A 16,484-nucleotide genomic window follows, 5' to 3' on the forward strand; every position below is an offset into this window, starting at 1 on the left:
AAAAAAAAAACAAACTGATGTTTTACATTGCCACTCCTGATAAAGATATCGTGTGGCACACCAAGAAAGGAGAAATAGGAACAGAGACTGGTGTTGCTTCCTTCTCACATCCTTTGCAAAAAGACGATAAAAAAAGTCAGACACATCTCGTGTATCAGCATCTGGCTAACAGATTTAGACATCTGTCTACATTGCTGGCAAATTTCTCAAGCCTTTTCAAGTCTCAATAATCAGAGAAGAGACTCATGAATTTGCTACACTGAAGGGACTGCAGCCCTTTGGTACATACTGGCCAATAAAACAAGGTGAGGAATGAGAGAATGTCCATGCACGAAGTTTACAAAAATCTCCCCCCTTCACAGTTAATATCCCAGCAGCTAGTGTTTATCTTTCATGGGGAAGATGAATGCAACAGGTGTAAAACAAAATACGCTTCTGACATGAAAAACAAATCAAAGCAAATCAGCTGCATTGAAATTTGGGAATTGCTGGTATCTGTGTATAAAGGACAAGATTCATAGTCTTGCCATAACGCTCGACAAAGAGGAAAATAGTCCCCCTAGTGTACTCTTCATGTAGAAAAGTCTGTTTCACAAGATAGTGCTACAAGAAATTACAAAATAACATTCTGGGAAGAGATATGGAATTACTTAAGCAATAGTGAAACCGGGCACCTCTACTATACACATGGGTGTTTCAGTTTTCTATTTCAGGATTATTAAAGTGGAGTGCTGCACCCTAAATATTTGGAGGGTAAAACTTGTTTTTCAAGTCAGCATACTAATTTTGTGACTGCAGGATATCGATAAGGGTAACAGATACCTGAATTCGGAAAGACGGATAGAGCTCGTCGGTCATCGAGGAGCTCTGTTGAAGTAAGTACCTGGAACAGTCACCTGGCATAGTACATTTCACAAAGGTGAAACCAGCTCACTCCTGTGTTCATAAACATAAATACCGACCCTCCTTAAGTATTCAAGACAGAAGCAGATATTGAAACACCCATCGAAACCCTCCACAGTGGTTTGGAAGCGTACGGGATTCTACTAAACCAGGCTGCCCTGGGTACACAACGGTGTCCAGAGCATGCCAGCTCTACAGCAATGCACCATAAACTACTGCCCCACTTAGCTGTCAGACACTATTAGGTTAACCAATGTCCCACCGGGGCCACTGAGAGGGGTGAGCAAAGAAGATTGTTGGGGGGGGTGTATTGGGCAAACCTTATCTGAATTAGCGGAAACGTAATATACGCCTTCATAACCACATCTGAAATAGTCACTTCTGCTTTAATGCCCTAGGCAGAAAAAAAAAAAAAAAAAAAAAGTGATAGTTGTAACTTTCATTTATAGCTCTTAAAATAATTGTTTTGAGGAATATAATCCCAGTTATGTTTACGGATTATGGCATTCAGCACATCTCACTGAAAACAGTATTAATATTTCATATATAATAATACATAAGATAATAAGACCAAGTTCTCTTCTTCCCTTTGTTTAAAATAACAGTTTTCCCACTCAGTGCCAGAGCAGAATATCATTAAATGGGCTTGCTGCCTTCAACAACGAATTTAGCTGTGTAAAAATATTCTGAATTATGACACACACACAAAAAAAGCCTTCTAATACAGAACTATCTTCTGTTCATTTAAAGTCTCAGTGTAACTAGCAATCTGAAAAAGTCTAATGTGAAAAGCTGACATTGGTCTCTGAAAAGCTGTATTCATTACCTGTGAGGGAAACAAAGATGATAATAACAAATAATGTGTTTTAGCATTAGAAGACTAAGATGGAGTCTCTATTTAAGAGTGTTGCCTCTGCACAAACTAATCTATGTTCCAGCCAAGAAACCGAAATAGTCCTCTTCTGAATGTACATGCATACTTTAAAAGAAACTCTAGCCCTGCCAAGGAATTAAATTTTGCAGTTTTGGATGCCTGGCAAATTATTAGCTCCTGACCTTCCCTTTGCCCCTTCCAGTATGCCCCTACCACCCACGCACAACTGCACCCACCGTTAACACGATCCAGTACCTTACCCTAACTTCCAGAAACAGTTCGCAGTCATTAGAGGCAGAATTTTCTGCTACCAGTGTGCTTGCATCTCCTGAGAAAGGTCATCCTAAAGGCTTGTGAGAAACTTCTGAACTAAATTATATCAGAAGAATCTCAAGGGATCCAAGTTTTTAACATTTTAATTAGCTCCAAGTACCAGTTAATGCTGCTCAGCAAAGGAATCAATATCAAATTAACAGTATAAATTGTCGGAAAAATTGTGACTGTATTAAGGATACTAATCAATGTAAGCACTTCACATTATGGCCCAGATCCTGCTTCTGCTTAAGTGAAAGGGAGTTTTGCCACCAAAATCAGAAGAAACAGTCTGAGCTCCATTGTTCAATGTCACTGTTTGAATTGGGTATCAAAAATTTACTGAAAATTCAAAGTACCAGATAAAAAGGCTCGATTTGTCATAGCAGCTGACATCTAAAGCCACTGATTCTGCGTGAAATCAAACAACTTATGAAGGCACGGGTTGTCATTGGGAGATGTAACCCTTTATTGCACTCCATGTTGCACTTGTAAAGTCAGATCAAAATCCAACACCTAATACAGATGCAAAAGCTGCAAAAAGGATCTGTATTTTTAAAAGACTTGTCTTGAACCAGCTACGCCACCAATAAACTTTGTGTTTACATTTTCCCCAGCCTGAGACAAGTCTGTCAGTGAAATGCTTCCTTTACCGTGCTTCGTTTGGGAGGTAAAAATCATACAGCTTCACTTCAATTCCTAACACCAAGTCCTACTCAGGCACCAAATACGAGACAGGGCTGCTAGTACAGAAACTGCCTGAAATGTTTCATCTATACAGTATTTGTGAGCAATTTGTATACTGTAAGTTATCACCTGCTCCAAAGCTAAAGAGATTCAAAATTGATTTCTCTGTAAAACAACAGAACTTCCAGGCAAATTTGCCTTCAGCCATCCACTCAAAAACTCAGTGTCAGACGCTGCCAGTATCGGCCCTCAGCAGCAACTGAACCATACCGGGATTTCCTTCTGCAAACAGTACTGATATCAAGCAGCACCTGCATTTCTGTATAGCTGCAAGTACGTGACATTTCAGCGTCCAACAGACACTAGTAGATGGACATGGAAAAGGAGGAGAAAAAAGCAGTTCTGGAAATCGCTTCAATGTGATTTACGTGCAGCACCAGCTTCTGGTAGGCCTTATTACACTTTTGTCTTGAGGGTAAAACCCTGCCTGCCTGCAACGTGCTTTTGCACGCGGTGAGTAAACAAGCCACAAAAACAGATTTATTTTTTTTTCCTCACTTATTAAAATGGTAGCAATCTCAGCTGCTCACTGTCGCAGTGCTGGACAGAAAATACTGGGCTATCAGTAGACGGTGCCCTCATACACTGGCACTGCAGAAGTCACAAACCAAGCACTCCCGTGGCTGAACAGCCAATAACTCCATGCTTTGATTAACTTTATGAAGAAATGTCAAGACACGAATTTCCCTCTATTGCCTTTGAGGATCGCGTGGGGAAACCATCGGGGTTTTTCTTGACAAAAATAACAGAAGTCGTTCTGTATTTGAGCTTAGAGACTCAAACTGACCACGCATAAAAGCAACTCTGCTTATTTCCAGCATGAGTTACACCAAAGGTAACTACAACTTTAAAAAAAAAAAAAAAAAAAAAAAAAAAGCAGAACAAAACCCACACATCTTAAAAATACTTTTCCCCCCTCTCTCTTTCTCTTTCCCTGCTTGCGTGCTTGTGCACCAGAGAAGCCAGCTCCGCTCCAGCGTCTCCCCAGCCCCCTGAGTCAGGAGCCCTCACCGCTTGCACGTAGCAACAGGAAAGAGACAAAACTTTTCTTACCCCCTCCCTTAAAAAAAGCAAAGGCGACAGGGCGACCACCACCAGCAGGGCCAGCACCAGAGCCCGGCCGGCTGCCGTCGGGGACAGCCGCTGACACCCCGCTCCGCTCCGCATCCTCCGCGGGCAGCGCGCCCGTCGGGGCGGTGCGGCGAGTTCGCCGCGGCCCCGGGATCCCGCCTCACCTTCCAGCCGGCCGAGCTGTTGCTGTCGCCCTTGTCCTTGAAGTAGGGCACGCAGCGGACCATCCAGTCGTAGATCTGGGAGAGGGTGAGGCGCTTCTCCGGGGAGCTCTCGATGGCACGGGTGATGAGGTCCGCGTAGGAGAGGTTGCCCCACGCGTTGCGCCTCGACGAGCACTTCCTCGGCGCCGCCGCCGGGCCCCCGCTCAGCCCCCCGCCGCCTGCCGCCGCCGCTCCCCCCGGCGAGAGGCTCGGCCCCTCCGGGCCGCCTCCGGGCAGCGGGGCCAGCAGCCGCGCCGCCTCCTCCGGCACGGCGGTGGCCGCCGCCGCCGCTTCTCCGCCGGCCGGGGCCGCGCTCCCGACGGTCATGGCCGAGCCGCCCCCCTCCTCCTCGTCGTCCTCCTCCTCGGGGATCATGGAGGCGGCGTCGGCGGTCGGCTCGCCGGCAGGCTTGGCTGGGCTGGCCTGCAGCTCGGGCCTCTGCAGGGGCCAGGTACAGGAGCGGGGGCGGCTCTGCGGCTCGAACTCGGGGTCCAGCTCCACGTCCAGGGGCGAAAGCGGGGCGGGGGGCGACGCCTCTGCCATCTTGGCCTCCCCCGCGGGCGGCTGCGGGGCGCTGCGACGGGGCGGGCGGGTGGCCGCCGACCCCGCTCCTCCTCCGCCGCCTCCTCGGTGCCGACGGGAGCCTAGCAGGCGCGGGGACGCCGGGCGGGCATGCCGCGCTCCGCTAAGGGCTGGCCGGCTCTCCGCTGCGCCCCGAGCCCCGCTCCCCGCGGGCGATGCGCACGCCGGAGCTGCGAGCGGGGAGAGAAAAGGGGAGGGAGAGATAAGAAAAAAAAAAAAATCAGATTAGGAGCCGGAGCAGCCGCGCAGGGCTGGCAGCGCGGGCCGGGCGGTGCCGGAGGTGCCCGCGGCGCTGCCCTCCGCGCCGGCGGAGCGGCGGCCGCTCCCGCGATGCGTGTGTGCGTTTGTTTATGTTTCACTCCATGCGGATGCAGAAGTAGCTCCAGCAGGAACCGCGCTATATCCAGCCAGGAGAGGACCCCCCCCACGCCCCCGAGCTCGCTCCCCGGCGCTTCCGCAGATATCTTGCCTTTTGGGGGGGTGGTCCTTTGCGCCCTCCCTCGGCAGAAGGGCAGGGAGAGGGGTCCTTCGGATTACGCCGAAGACTTTTTCCTTCTTCAGAACGCCCTAAAGGGAGCCGAAGTCTTAGCATACATCCAACTGCACACTAGCGTAAGCCTGTCACTTTGCGGTGCCCCAAGCCACACGCAAGCAACCCCCAAAAATCTCTCAGCCGACGGAGCAGGGGGCAGGAGAAGGCCACCCCAGGAGCTGGTCGGTTAAAAATAATAATAACAAATCCTTCTTCTCGCAGGGAAAAAGCAAACAGAACGAGAACAAATCGCCAGTCTTCCAACAGGTCCAGAAGCTTTAAGCCCTCCCTAGGGCTGCCAAAGAGAATAGGTTTTGTTCCAGCATCAACACCACATTCATAACCTCCTTGCTCCTGCTGCTGCCATCTTGACAGTTTTTCCCCCCTTCACTTAAGTCATTTAAAAAGCGCAGGCAGACGAGGCAGGGAAAGCCACATCGAGAGGGGCGGGAGGCAGCGGGGGGTGCTGGATCGACAGCCACCTCCACACAGGCAGCAATCGAGATCCGAATTCACGGGAGGAAGAAGCAGTGCTGCTGCATGGTTCCTGCTCCTGCGCCTTCAGCTCCGAAGAGCCTTCCCTTTAAAGGCGAAGGAAGGGAAAACGGCACAGAGCCCGCTCTCCCTGCGAGCAGCCGGCGAGAGGCAAGCGATCCGCCCGCGCCCAGCCCGTCCGCCGCCGCAGCCCGCCCGAGCAGCCTGTCACCCTGCTAACCGCCGACTTCCACATCCCTCCTCCTAACAACCACCGGCAGCAACACAAAGTTATAGACACACGCAGGGAGCCTCAACCAAACCGCACGGCACAGCACGGCCCGCCCATGGGCGGGCGGTGCCGCGCAGGAGCCGCCCCGATGGGGCGGGAGCGCCGGGATGGGGGGAGCCGCCGGGGCTGGGCGGGCCGGAGAAGCTGCTGGGACCCGGCGAAGGTAAGGCTGGGCTGCTCGGCGGCCCTGCGGCTCCGGAGCCGTGTCCCGGCCGCGCCGCCCGGCTGGCGAGAAGGCGGCGGTGGAAAGCGCTCAAGCTTCTCCAAGCTTCTTCCCTTTTTAAGAGTTGCATTACTCCTGTTTCTTTTCTGACTTGTACTCGTCGTAAATTATTGGTGTACAAGTTGTTCTGGTAAATTCGTAATTTTTTGAAAACTTTAATTCCGCCCATAGGTGATACCGGGAGCATGTTCAGACATGTCCACACATGAGCATAATCCCACTGTGCCTCCTCCTCGGAGGCTGTGCCCTAGCAGAAAGCCCTCCAAAGTAGCTCACTCGAAGACATAGTTAATTATGGATTGAATAAAGGGGTGACCCACAAAGACATGGAACATAAAGCTATTAATACAGATGTAGCTATAAATATATTGCAACGTATATGCATCAGTTCTCAGCCAGCTTGGTATCGACCTAGAGTGTGGACTAGGTTTAGTCCAACAGTAGTGTTGTCTCTGATATGAGATACAGACAACTGCATGCTTGAGAAACAGGTGTGCTTCTGAAGCATTGCTGGATAGAATTAGCAGGCAAATTAAATTGTTCCTGATGTATTTAGCATTATAGACAAGCAGTGAGATTTGAAAACCATTCAGTTTGAATAGAAATCAGCAAGGCCCTGATCCTGCATGCCTTATATGTCCTGCTAAGTAAGGCCTAAGGCTCTCAGGATCTAGTTAAGTTTTGAATTCAAGTGACACAAGTTAGGAATAGTTTGGCCTGATTTTATTACAAGGGACAGCATTTCAGCATGCATACAATTAATCCTCCATTATCTAAATATAGTAAGAGACACTGAATCAGAATGAATGCAGGTACAAGTAATGGAAATAATTTTCACTGCAACTCCATTTTGGGTCACAATGTTGTGCTCTGCCATAGCTTTTGTTGGAATGTGGCCCCTTATGGGAATGCAAGGCAGCTCGAAAAGACACCAGCCACTCTGCAACTGTGACACTGACATTGGCACATATGATTTAGCAGTTGATAGGGAGGAAAACTGCAGTAGCATTGAAGAGCCAGGAACCAAGATCAGATGAGAAGGCGCTTAGTCCAATACTGCATCTCTGAGAAGCCTCTCCTTGTGGCTTTCAGCAGTTAGCCAGAGAAGGTCAGCTGCAGAACTATGACTGACACTCAGCCTTTTCCCAAAACTTCCTACTGCTTGGGGCTGATTTTGACCAGTGCAGAAACCTCCCCATGGAGTACTTCCTTATGTCCCAAGGTTCCAGGGAAGCCTAGCACTTTGACCTTGGGCTCAATTAGAAGCTGCAAATCTAGTCCTAAATGATGTTATCAACTTCATTTATTTATTTAATTGGCATTGCATTACTCTATAGGCATTGCTATTAGGTCTCATTGTACAGGGTGAAGGCCCCGCACGTGGTAAGAAATGCTCCACTCCCTGGCAGAACTGCACTCTAAGTTAGACAGGCCAGGGCGGGAGAAAGGAAATAACTAAGTAGTAACCCTATTAAAGAGATGGTGGACTGAGGCACTGAGCAATTACATGACTGTGCTGAGGTCATACAGGAAGCCCATGTCAGAACTGAGAAATAAAACTGGATCACCTGAGTATGAGCCTTGGGCCTTTACGGCAAGATTATCTGCCCTCTTCAGAATTCACTGGTACATCAGTCACACAACCTTTATCATGTGTCGTGGAACCAGTTCCTCATCGCTCCATGCAGCACATGTGTGCCCATAACACTGCAGTTTAGAGGTGTAATTAAAACCACAGTATAATTTTTCCTACACATTTTACTTACAAAAAGTGTGTGAGCAAAACAGAAAGACACAGCATCTCCTCTTATAGTTGTTCCACAGCTGGACCCACTGAAATACATATAAAACCTGATCAAAATTTAATCTAAAGCCTGCACAATTTTCAATCTCTTCAAGTATTTTAATGACCCAAGGGTGAGATTTTCAGAAAGGCTCCATTTATGGGAGTTTTATCTCTGACTTAAACAGGAATAAAGTTAGGCCAGCCCTCAGGCCATTTGAAAACCATGCTCGCTTACTGTACCTACTTCGCCTGTGAGTGTTTCAGGGCAGTGCTGCGTCTTCCTCTGCATCTCCTTTTATCTACTGTCACCACTCAACTTGATGTTGGGAACATGTGTGCCTATCACAGTATCTGATTGCATGGATCTGGCAGGGTCACAGTCACGTTGCAGCTAGAGAAGCTAGATAAGTGTAGGTGACATTTCTGGCTTCACCTCTCTTCTTACACAAATATCTTACTGCAGATAAGCTTACTTCAGGTTGGAGCTGCAGTCACATAGATGGTAGGAGACTTGGAACTTTTTGTCACTACATTGTTATAGAAATCTACTGTAAAGTTTAGTGTTGCTCAATAAACTGATGTTATATTGGAGTTATGTTAAACAACAGCTGCATTGTCTACATGGACCTCACACAAACAAGTATATGACAGGTTGTTTTGTAAGGCACCTGCAGCCTGGTCTCTGAGAAGTTCGTGTTCCCTGTGATAACCCTGTCTACCCCTCCCACTCACCCTGTGAGAAAGCGGCTCCCTCAATGTATTTTTTATTCTTCCCAGAGTTCCCTATTATGCCCTTTAAACACAGACTGGGCAAAGGGCAATAGGTTTTGCGGCTGATTCAGAGCAACTTATGTGCTGATTAGAAAGAAATGTCATCTATAAACCAGCCAGCTTCATACCCTGAGACTTTAACCTTTCTGCCCAATTTGGCTAAAACTGGCTAGCAGGTTCCACAGTTGTTACGGAAAGATTGGCAGAATGGCAGATACAGAGCAAGGGTCTAATTTGTGCCATGGAAACATGAAGGGGTTGCCAAAGATGGCTATGGAGTTCTGACTATACAATTTTCCTCAAAGTGATGAACAGCAACTTAAAGATCACTTGAAGTTGGACTTCAGCCTGTGAACTGGCTGACTGACCACCATAAAAGAAAGGAGGAGAAGGAAGAAAAGTGCAGTAGCAGAAGGAAACGGTGGAGAAAACAACTCTTTCCTCAGGTGATCTTGACAATTTGGGGACTGAACTCCAGGACTGGAAGTGTCCAGCTCTGCATACACCTAAACTTGAGCATCCACTGCTGAAGAATTCTTGACCCATTTCTGCACCGTGTGCAGCACAGTGACTGCAGTCACCCACATTAAAAAAACAGGACCACCTTTCTGGAATAAACCGTGTTTACAGTGGTACCTTCAAAAAACCTGGTCAAACAAGGAGCTGTGAAGCTGAGCAGGAAAACTCAACCCTACAGCTTCAAAAATTGTCATTAAAGTGGCCTCATGTCTGCTGAAGCTGCGTTGCTTCACAGTCACACCTTGTAGGCTGAGAAAGATTCACCTTCTTGGGGAGACAAAACAGTGTTTCGCACACTTACTAACAGCCACAGATAGTAGAGCACAACTACGTTACCAGCTCTCTCAGCTTTACTCATGAGGCCTGCGGTTCTGGTGTTTTTCTGAAATCCCCCTTCTTAATGTCCCACTGAAGGTGCATCTCAGCTTCCATTTTATAGCCAAGTTCCTGATGTGCCATGGATGTGACCCAAGCGTACTTTGAGGGCCAGGAAGAAAGGTGGGGAGCAGGAGGAACCAAACACCAAAACACACCCAATTGTGTGTTTAAAAACCTTTTTTTTAAACCTGCTTTTTAAGCTGACATTGCTCAAAAGCTTGCTGCTTCATAATTTTTGAATACTCAGAGGTACGTGCAATTCTTGAGTTTATATCATAATTTTTGAATACTCAGAGGTACATGCAATTCTTGAGTTTATATCATAATTTTTGAATAGTCGGGGGTACCTGCAATTATTGAGTTTATATTGTCAGGGTGACGTCAAACTGATGAGATCCAGCGAGGAATTCCACTCTTTTTTTTTTTTTTTAATTCATCTTGGGCTATATATATATGAAAGGATTTGGATTTTAGGTATTTAGTCATCTTCCCTTGCCTCCTGCCCCATCAGGACACCTCCACGGACACGGGACAGACAGACAAGCAGACGGCTCTTCTACTTACCTTGGGCTAGTCCGAGTGGGCAAACTACCCCACCACCAACTCGCAGAGCAACCCGGCCGCATCCCCTTAAACCCGTCTCGGTTACCTCATGTGGGCTTAATTATGCCCACTTATCTGTTAATTGCTCCGTCATTATAACTTAACACCTTCCTCCGCCCACACGGCGCGGGGCGGGGCGGGGGGAGCGGCGGCCCCGGCCCCGCCCCCGACTGAGGCCCCGCCCCCGACTGAGGCCCCGCCCCACCAAGCTAGGCTGCGCCGCGCGAACCGAATGATGTCATGCTCCGGAGCCGCGCGTGACCACCGCGGCCCGCCCTCGCCGCCCATTGGCCGGCGCCCGTGGCCCGTCAGAGCAGCACCGCCCCCCATTGGCCCGCTTCCCCGCCCCGCCGCCGCCCCGCGCCACATAATAAACAATCGAGTAGAATGCGGCGGGGGCGCCTCGGGAGCTGCGTCTTGGCTCCGAGTCCGCAGCCGTTCGGGGAGAAAAGCTTTTCCCGAACGTGCTGTGGCGCTCGCACGGGAAATTGCCTTCAGCCAGAGGGTACTGCTGCACCGAGGACCAAGCCGAGCCGTCTCTCGGTTTTCCCCGACCCCCTTGTATCAAAGCTAAGTTGTGCCAGGCTGCAAGTGCCCTCCGGACTTGGGCTCCGAGGCGGTGCAGATCTGTGTGTGCTGTGAGGGAAGGGTCTGGGTGGGAACGCGTCTGGCAGCCAGGTGTGCAAATCCAGTGTGCCAAGTGCCCAGCGATAGGGCAGCGATAGGGGGACCTGGAAGCTACACCTCTGAAACTGTGTCAGTGTTGGTTGTCTTCAGGGGACAAAAAATGTTCCAGAGGTGGCTGTCCTGTCTACACGGTGCTGTGCAGAGAGATGCAGCCTCAATCCTTGCTTCGATGTAGTGGTTCTTACACAGCACAGCCCTAAAATAACCACCTTTCACAGCCCTGCTTCCCTCTACCTGCGAACACGAGTCACACTTGTACAGCAGAGGATTTAATCGGGGATCAAGTGATGAGAATCAGGGCTGCGGGAAAGGATTTACCTTTGCTGAGGCTGGCAGCCTGGCCTCTCCTTTGGCGAGCAGGTACCCACATATGGCCTATTTCACTTCCTTCAAAGAATTAATTATTTTCTCCTGTACGTGGCCCCTGGAGGAAGAAGTCTAAGCACCTCCCTCACACTGTCATCCTCTATTTCCAGCACTTGCTCTGGAGGTGTGGGTCCTGGTCCTTTTCCCAGAACTTTGTGTTTTGTTCTCTGACAGATGTTCAATGTAAAGTACATAGACACACTTTGAAAAGGGACTGTTCCCCTCCCTTCCCCATGGCAATGTTATTATTGCTAGGTCATGGCCTCTCCTTGATTGCACCCGTGAATCCTGAATCCCCACCCTCTCCCCCAGGCAGCAGTACGGGTTCAACAGGCTGGTTGAAAATGGAGTGCGTGTTAGGCTAGCCTACCTCCCTGGTAAGATATTCTTCTGGAAGGTCAGAGGGAGGCATCTGAACCCTATCAGGCAGAACGAGGAGAAGCTGACCTTGTGTCTCCTGGTGTGGGGGGCCCTGCAAGGCACACAGGGGGAAGTCCGTCCCCCCGCAGGAATTCAGAAAGGGTTCAAAGGGGCTGGTGAAGTGTTAAGCAAAAGCAGTCAGCGGCTTAGCACGTGGTGGGGAAGTCGATTATAAGCACTTGCAGCTGGTTCTCTCTCTCACACCCTGAAGGAACTGGGTGACTGCTGACTCAGGAGCTGCATCAAGTCAGAGGAATGGGAGGGCGGTCATATTTCTTGAGTGCCTGTGACACACTGCAAAACGATGGGATAGCAATGGGCACCTCCTACTTGCTGTCCCGTCTTGGAAGAGCGATCACAGCAGCGTGCTGTGAGAAGCTGGAGCCCATTGGTATGTGCTGGATGTGCTCTGGAAAGGCTGTGCAGCTGAGGCCATGGGTCTCGTCTTGCATGGAAACATGTCTGAGCTCTGAATTCCAGCATTGGGCCAGGGGGAAGACAGGCACAGAGCTGCCCAACGTGGGGTGGTTCTGGGTATGTGAAAGGCAGAATGTTCTGTATCTTGGGATCCCAACAACCTCAAAATAGTACTCTAGAGCCTCCAGGATTAGGCATCAGTTGAGCAGAGGCTGTTGGGAGGGCAGTTCTGAACTTTAATGCCTCAGTTCTGCCCTAGCGCTGCTTCTGGTGTTAAAGACGTTACATTCCTTGCTGCTCGTGTGAATGTGACTTAAACATGCTCAGGGCAGGCGGTTATAGCAAACTGCCCTGCAAACTCCTCCTGGAATCTGAAAAGTTGAATTCTTCCATTCATGCGCACCCTTGCCTGGATTGCAAAATCATTCCCTTCAGTCTAGCAAACTGCTCTGTTAAAGCTGTGCATCTGGAGTCGTTCACTGCCAGTTTACCTGTGGAGAGGCAATAATACCAAGACCGAGACCTGATTTTATTTTTTTATTTATTTTTTGGGGATACCATTTAGTGAGAACATGTAATTGAATACATGCTGAGAACTGATCTGCTGAAGAGCCTGCTGTTTCTAAACACAGTAGCAACTCTTCATAATAGGCATGTTTAGCTTAAAATATATCAAGGTAGAGGTATTATAAGCCTTGTTTAACCCAAACAGATTTTTTCCTTGGAAGCAAACAGGGAAAACTGGGGAGAAACTGTCACGGAGGTCTGACAGATGTTCAAGTATGTGAAGCTTAAAGAGGAACGTGTGCTATTCAGTTTGCTCACAGACGCTTTGTGACCTGTGTCTTTGCAGTAATGATGACACAAGCTTTTTTGAATAAAAGGAAGAAATTAACTGCCTTGGCTAATTGTACTCTTGCTAGGGAGCTAACCAAGGACACCATTTGACTGTGAAAATTGTTGGTGCACCCAAATCCCTCAGCTGGGGAGAATATCTGGGGTGTTCCCAAATCTGTGGATCAGAAGGGCTATTTAAAAATCTTCCTAATTGGAAAATTAACCACTATTACTTTAAAACAGTGGTGCACTGCTTTGAAAAATTAAGACCATATGGAATCATTTATTACTTTTCAATATGTATTTAGTCTCTGTACAATTTTATGTCCTTGCTAATGCATAAAGTCTTTTGGAGCAGGAATAAAGCACCACAAAGCATGATTTAATGCTATAGGGTCACCAAATCTGTTTCAGATTACTGGATGTTTCAATCTGCTGAAAAGAAGGGGCTGTCCCTGAACCAATGAAACAATAAGAAAGAAGGGAGGTGAGCTCATAAATCTGGAACACTTTGGAAATATAGTGCACATATCAACAAAAACTTTTAAAGGATTCAGTGGGGATTTGGTCACATAAGAGATAAAATTATGAAACAAATTATATGAAGTAACAGGAAAGTTAAAACAAAGTCAGTATTAATAGTATAATACTTGGTTGCAATTTAAGGCATCTTAATGAATCTGAACAGTACAGGCCCACATAAGCATGTGACTGTAAGAGAAAATAGGAGCAAATAATCTGGGAGTGCACAAAAGTGCTTTTGTTTGTAGTTCTGCAGTCACTGGAAGTGCCTATTCTATTGGTTATTCACAAACACCTCTGGCTCTTTCTTCCAGAAATCCTATCCAAACGTTTTTGTTCTGACTTAGAGGAGGACTTTGTGCTTTGGCTCTTTTTGTGCGGTTCAGTCTTACGGCAGCGTCCTTCCTCTGGCAAGGGCCTGAAATGGGTCTGATGCTGCCTTTTTTTTTTTTTTTTTTTTTTTTTTGGGGGAGTGACAAGCTGTGGGGCAATCTTTGCTCTCAGGGCCCGGGCACTTTCCTTTCACTGATTCAGCAGAGATCAACAAGAAGAGGCTGAGTCTGAGAAGTTAACCATGCATGGTTCAAGCCACCTGGCAATGAGCTCTGCAGGCATAGGAGGCAACCTTTCTGCCTTTATCATGAACCTGAGAGCAGTATAACCATCTGGCTGGTTATAATTTAACAGAAACCCCATTTTTTATCTTGCTATGGTGGTGTGCTTTCTTTTAAATGTCACCTGTAGAGTTTCCCAATGAGTGGAGAAGTTTTGCTTTGTATTTCTTACAGATACTGACAAAAACTAGTCCACTGGATTACCATAAACCTAGCCATATTCTTTCTTAGAGGCATGAGCAAGCTGAAAAGAGTTTGCAGTAACTTTTATACTTTAATCAAAATATTTTTCAGTATATATTTGTCATTTTTAACCAGTAGACTCATTGACTGGTTATTTTATTAATGTTGAAATCTTACAATTTTAGAGGAGTTATTAAGCAAATAAATTAATCTTCAGCTTTCCCGTGGCACTGAAGCTTGTTCGTCACTGTTGTGCTTTCCATCATTCTTTAAACCCTTGGTAATCGATAGTGGTAATTTCAAATAAGTTCAGATCTTTTGTTCAAAGTAAACTGAGCATGCATGCATCTTCTAAATCAGCACCTTAACGTGACCTCTCCTGTCTGCTCAAATTATTAAAATCAAAATAAAGTTCTTCAGACAAAATGAAGCCAGTTGAATGAATACATAATAAGGATTAAAACAAATACCATGAGGAGTAATTGCTGTCTTCGATTAACTTTCATCCAGTCCATATATCTTAGCCATTGGAAAATCTTAAATAAAATCTTCTTTAAAGTCCTTTCAAACTTTTTTGAGAGTAGTTGTCAGTTTAGGCATATATCCCAACTTTAACTTGTACGTATGGTAAAAATATTACTTGCCCATAGATGGCAATAGCATTACATTGCTGAATTAGCCCTCAGCCTATGAAATGAGGTTGTGATGGTGGTGAACATTAACCTTGGGAATGGAAAAAAAATATCTTGCCTTTTCTTTTTCTTCTTTTTTTTTTTTTTCTTGTCTGCAGCAGTGGCAATGGGGACTGTTCTATTTGCAGGAATGTTGGGACTAATCATGTGAGAAAAGATCCTGGAGTGATGAGGCAGCATATTTCCCATGTCTGAGGTCAGGATTTGTTCTGTGAAGCTGACCTTTAAAACAGCCTGAAAATGAGGAACGTGGCACCAGAGAGCAGAGCAGGAAGCATGAAATGATGTAAGATATGTTTCTTCTGCATATGAAATACATTTTTTTTTAAAGCTCCAGGTTTGTGAGTCAGCATTTTCTACCACTGAGAGAATATAAGAAAGGGGAAAATTCTGTAGCAAAGAGAAAGTCCCTGTTGTTCTAAGCAAAATCTAATAATATATTAGCCAGCAGGTATTTTTGTTCCCTTCTGTTGAATTGGAGTGGAGATTATATTTTTCCCAAATTACTCTCCCCTCAACCTCCTGATCTGAGAGCCCTGGAATTGAGGACAAAGTTTTGTTTAGGCACAGCCTGGACACCTTGTCTACATGTAATGGGTGTGAAGTACCTCCAGCTTTGTTGACATTGGATTCCTGAGTGACTGCTGTTTCTACTCTGACAACTGACTGCGGGACAAGCCCGCAATGAGAAAGCTCTGGGGTGCTGGTGCTGGGTGGATGTTTGGTGCAGGACAGGCAGCCCTGCAGGATTAAAGCATCAGCCCAGGTGAGGTTGCCAGCCTGGGTTTGATCCCAGGTGCAAGATGATGCAAGACCTCAGACACAAGCCCCCCTCTCTGAGCTTATGCAAAAGTGCCTTTACTGCCTTTTCTTTCTTATTTCTCGTCTTTTCTTCCTGTGTCCTTCCTCTTGCTGAGATGCACGAGGCCTGATGCATCTGCTGGATGCCCCAGCCTGTTGCTGCCCTCTGATCTGAGAAACCCTGCTGACTTGTTTGGAAGGAGAAAGTGAGGAAGCCATTTCATCCTTCTCCCTCCTTGGAGACTGGTTCTGTGTTAAGATGGCATTTATCTCTCTTGTTAAAGGAGGTGGCAGCATTGGGGAGCGCTCCCAGGTACTAGAGCTCAGCTGTGTCCATGATGAGACTGGTCCCTGGCACAGTGTTGGCCCAGGCTGTTAGCACTTTACAAAACAATTCCCTGCTATGGACATAAAAAGTCTGGCTGCAGTTGTTCCACTTTGATGGGTAAGACAGTTTAACAGCCTGGACGTGGCTCCTCTGTGCCCACTGGCTAGTTTATCCCTATGGATGTGGCCTGGGGCAATCTGTGCTCAGAGTGGTACCTGCACAAGGACAGCTGCTTTCCAGTGTTGCATTGCATCATGGTGAAGAAGCAGGGAGAGAGCCTTGTCATGCTTTCTTTTTACCTGCTGAGTTGGCAGCACCAGTGAAGGTGAACGATGGCTGGTTTTTGG

General features: G+C 47.4%; 1 protein-coding gene across 1 annotated transcript in view; it reads right to left on the reverse strand.

Moving 5' to 3' along the window:
• FOXO3 (forkhead box O3) overlaps window positions 1–10,317 on the reverse strand; it is a 94,535-nt gene extending 84,218 nt beyond the window's left edge. The window contains exons 1-2 of the mRNA XM_051792392.1: window positions 10,232–10,317; window positions 4,072–4,862 (exon numbers count right to left, since the gene is read on the reverse strand). Of these exons, the coding sequence (XP_051648352.1) occupies window positions 4,072–4,653 (582 nt within the window). The 5' untranslated portion in view covers window positions 4,654–4,862; window positions 10,232–10,317. The remainder of the gene's footprint in view (window positions 1–4,071; window positions 4,863–10,231) is intronic.
• Between the last annotated feature and the right edge of the window lie 6,167 nt (window positions 10,318–16,484).

The sequence above is a fragment of the Manacus candei genome, unplaced genomic scaffold, assembly GCF_025592945.1.
Source record: "Manacus candei isolate 608988 ecotype Guabito, Panama unplaced genomic scaffold, ASM2559294v1 h1tg000034l, whole genome shotgun sequence".
Taxonomy (NCBI): domain Eukaryota; kingdom Metazoa; phylum Chordata; class Aves; order Passeriformes; family Pipridae; genus Manacus; species Manacus candei.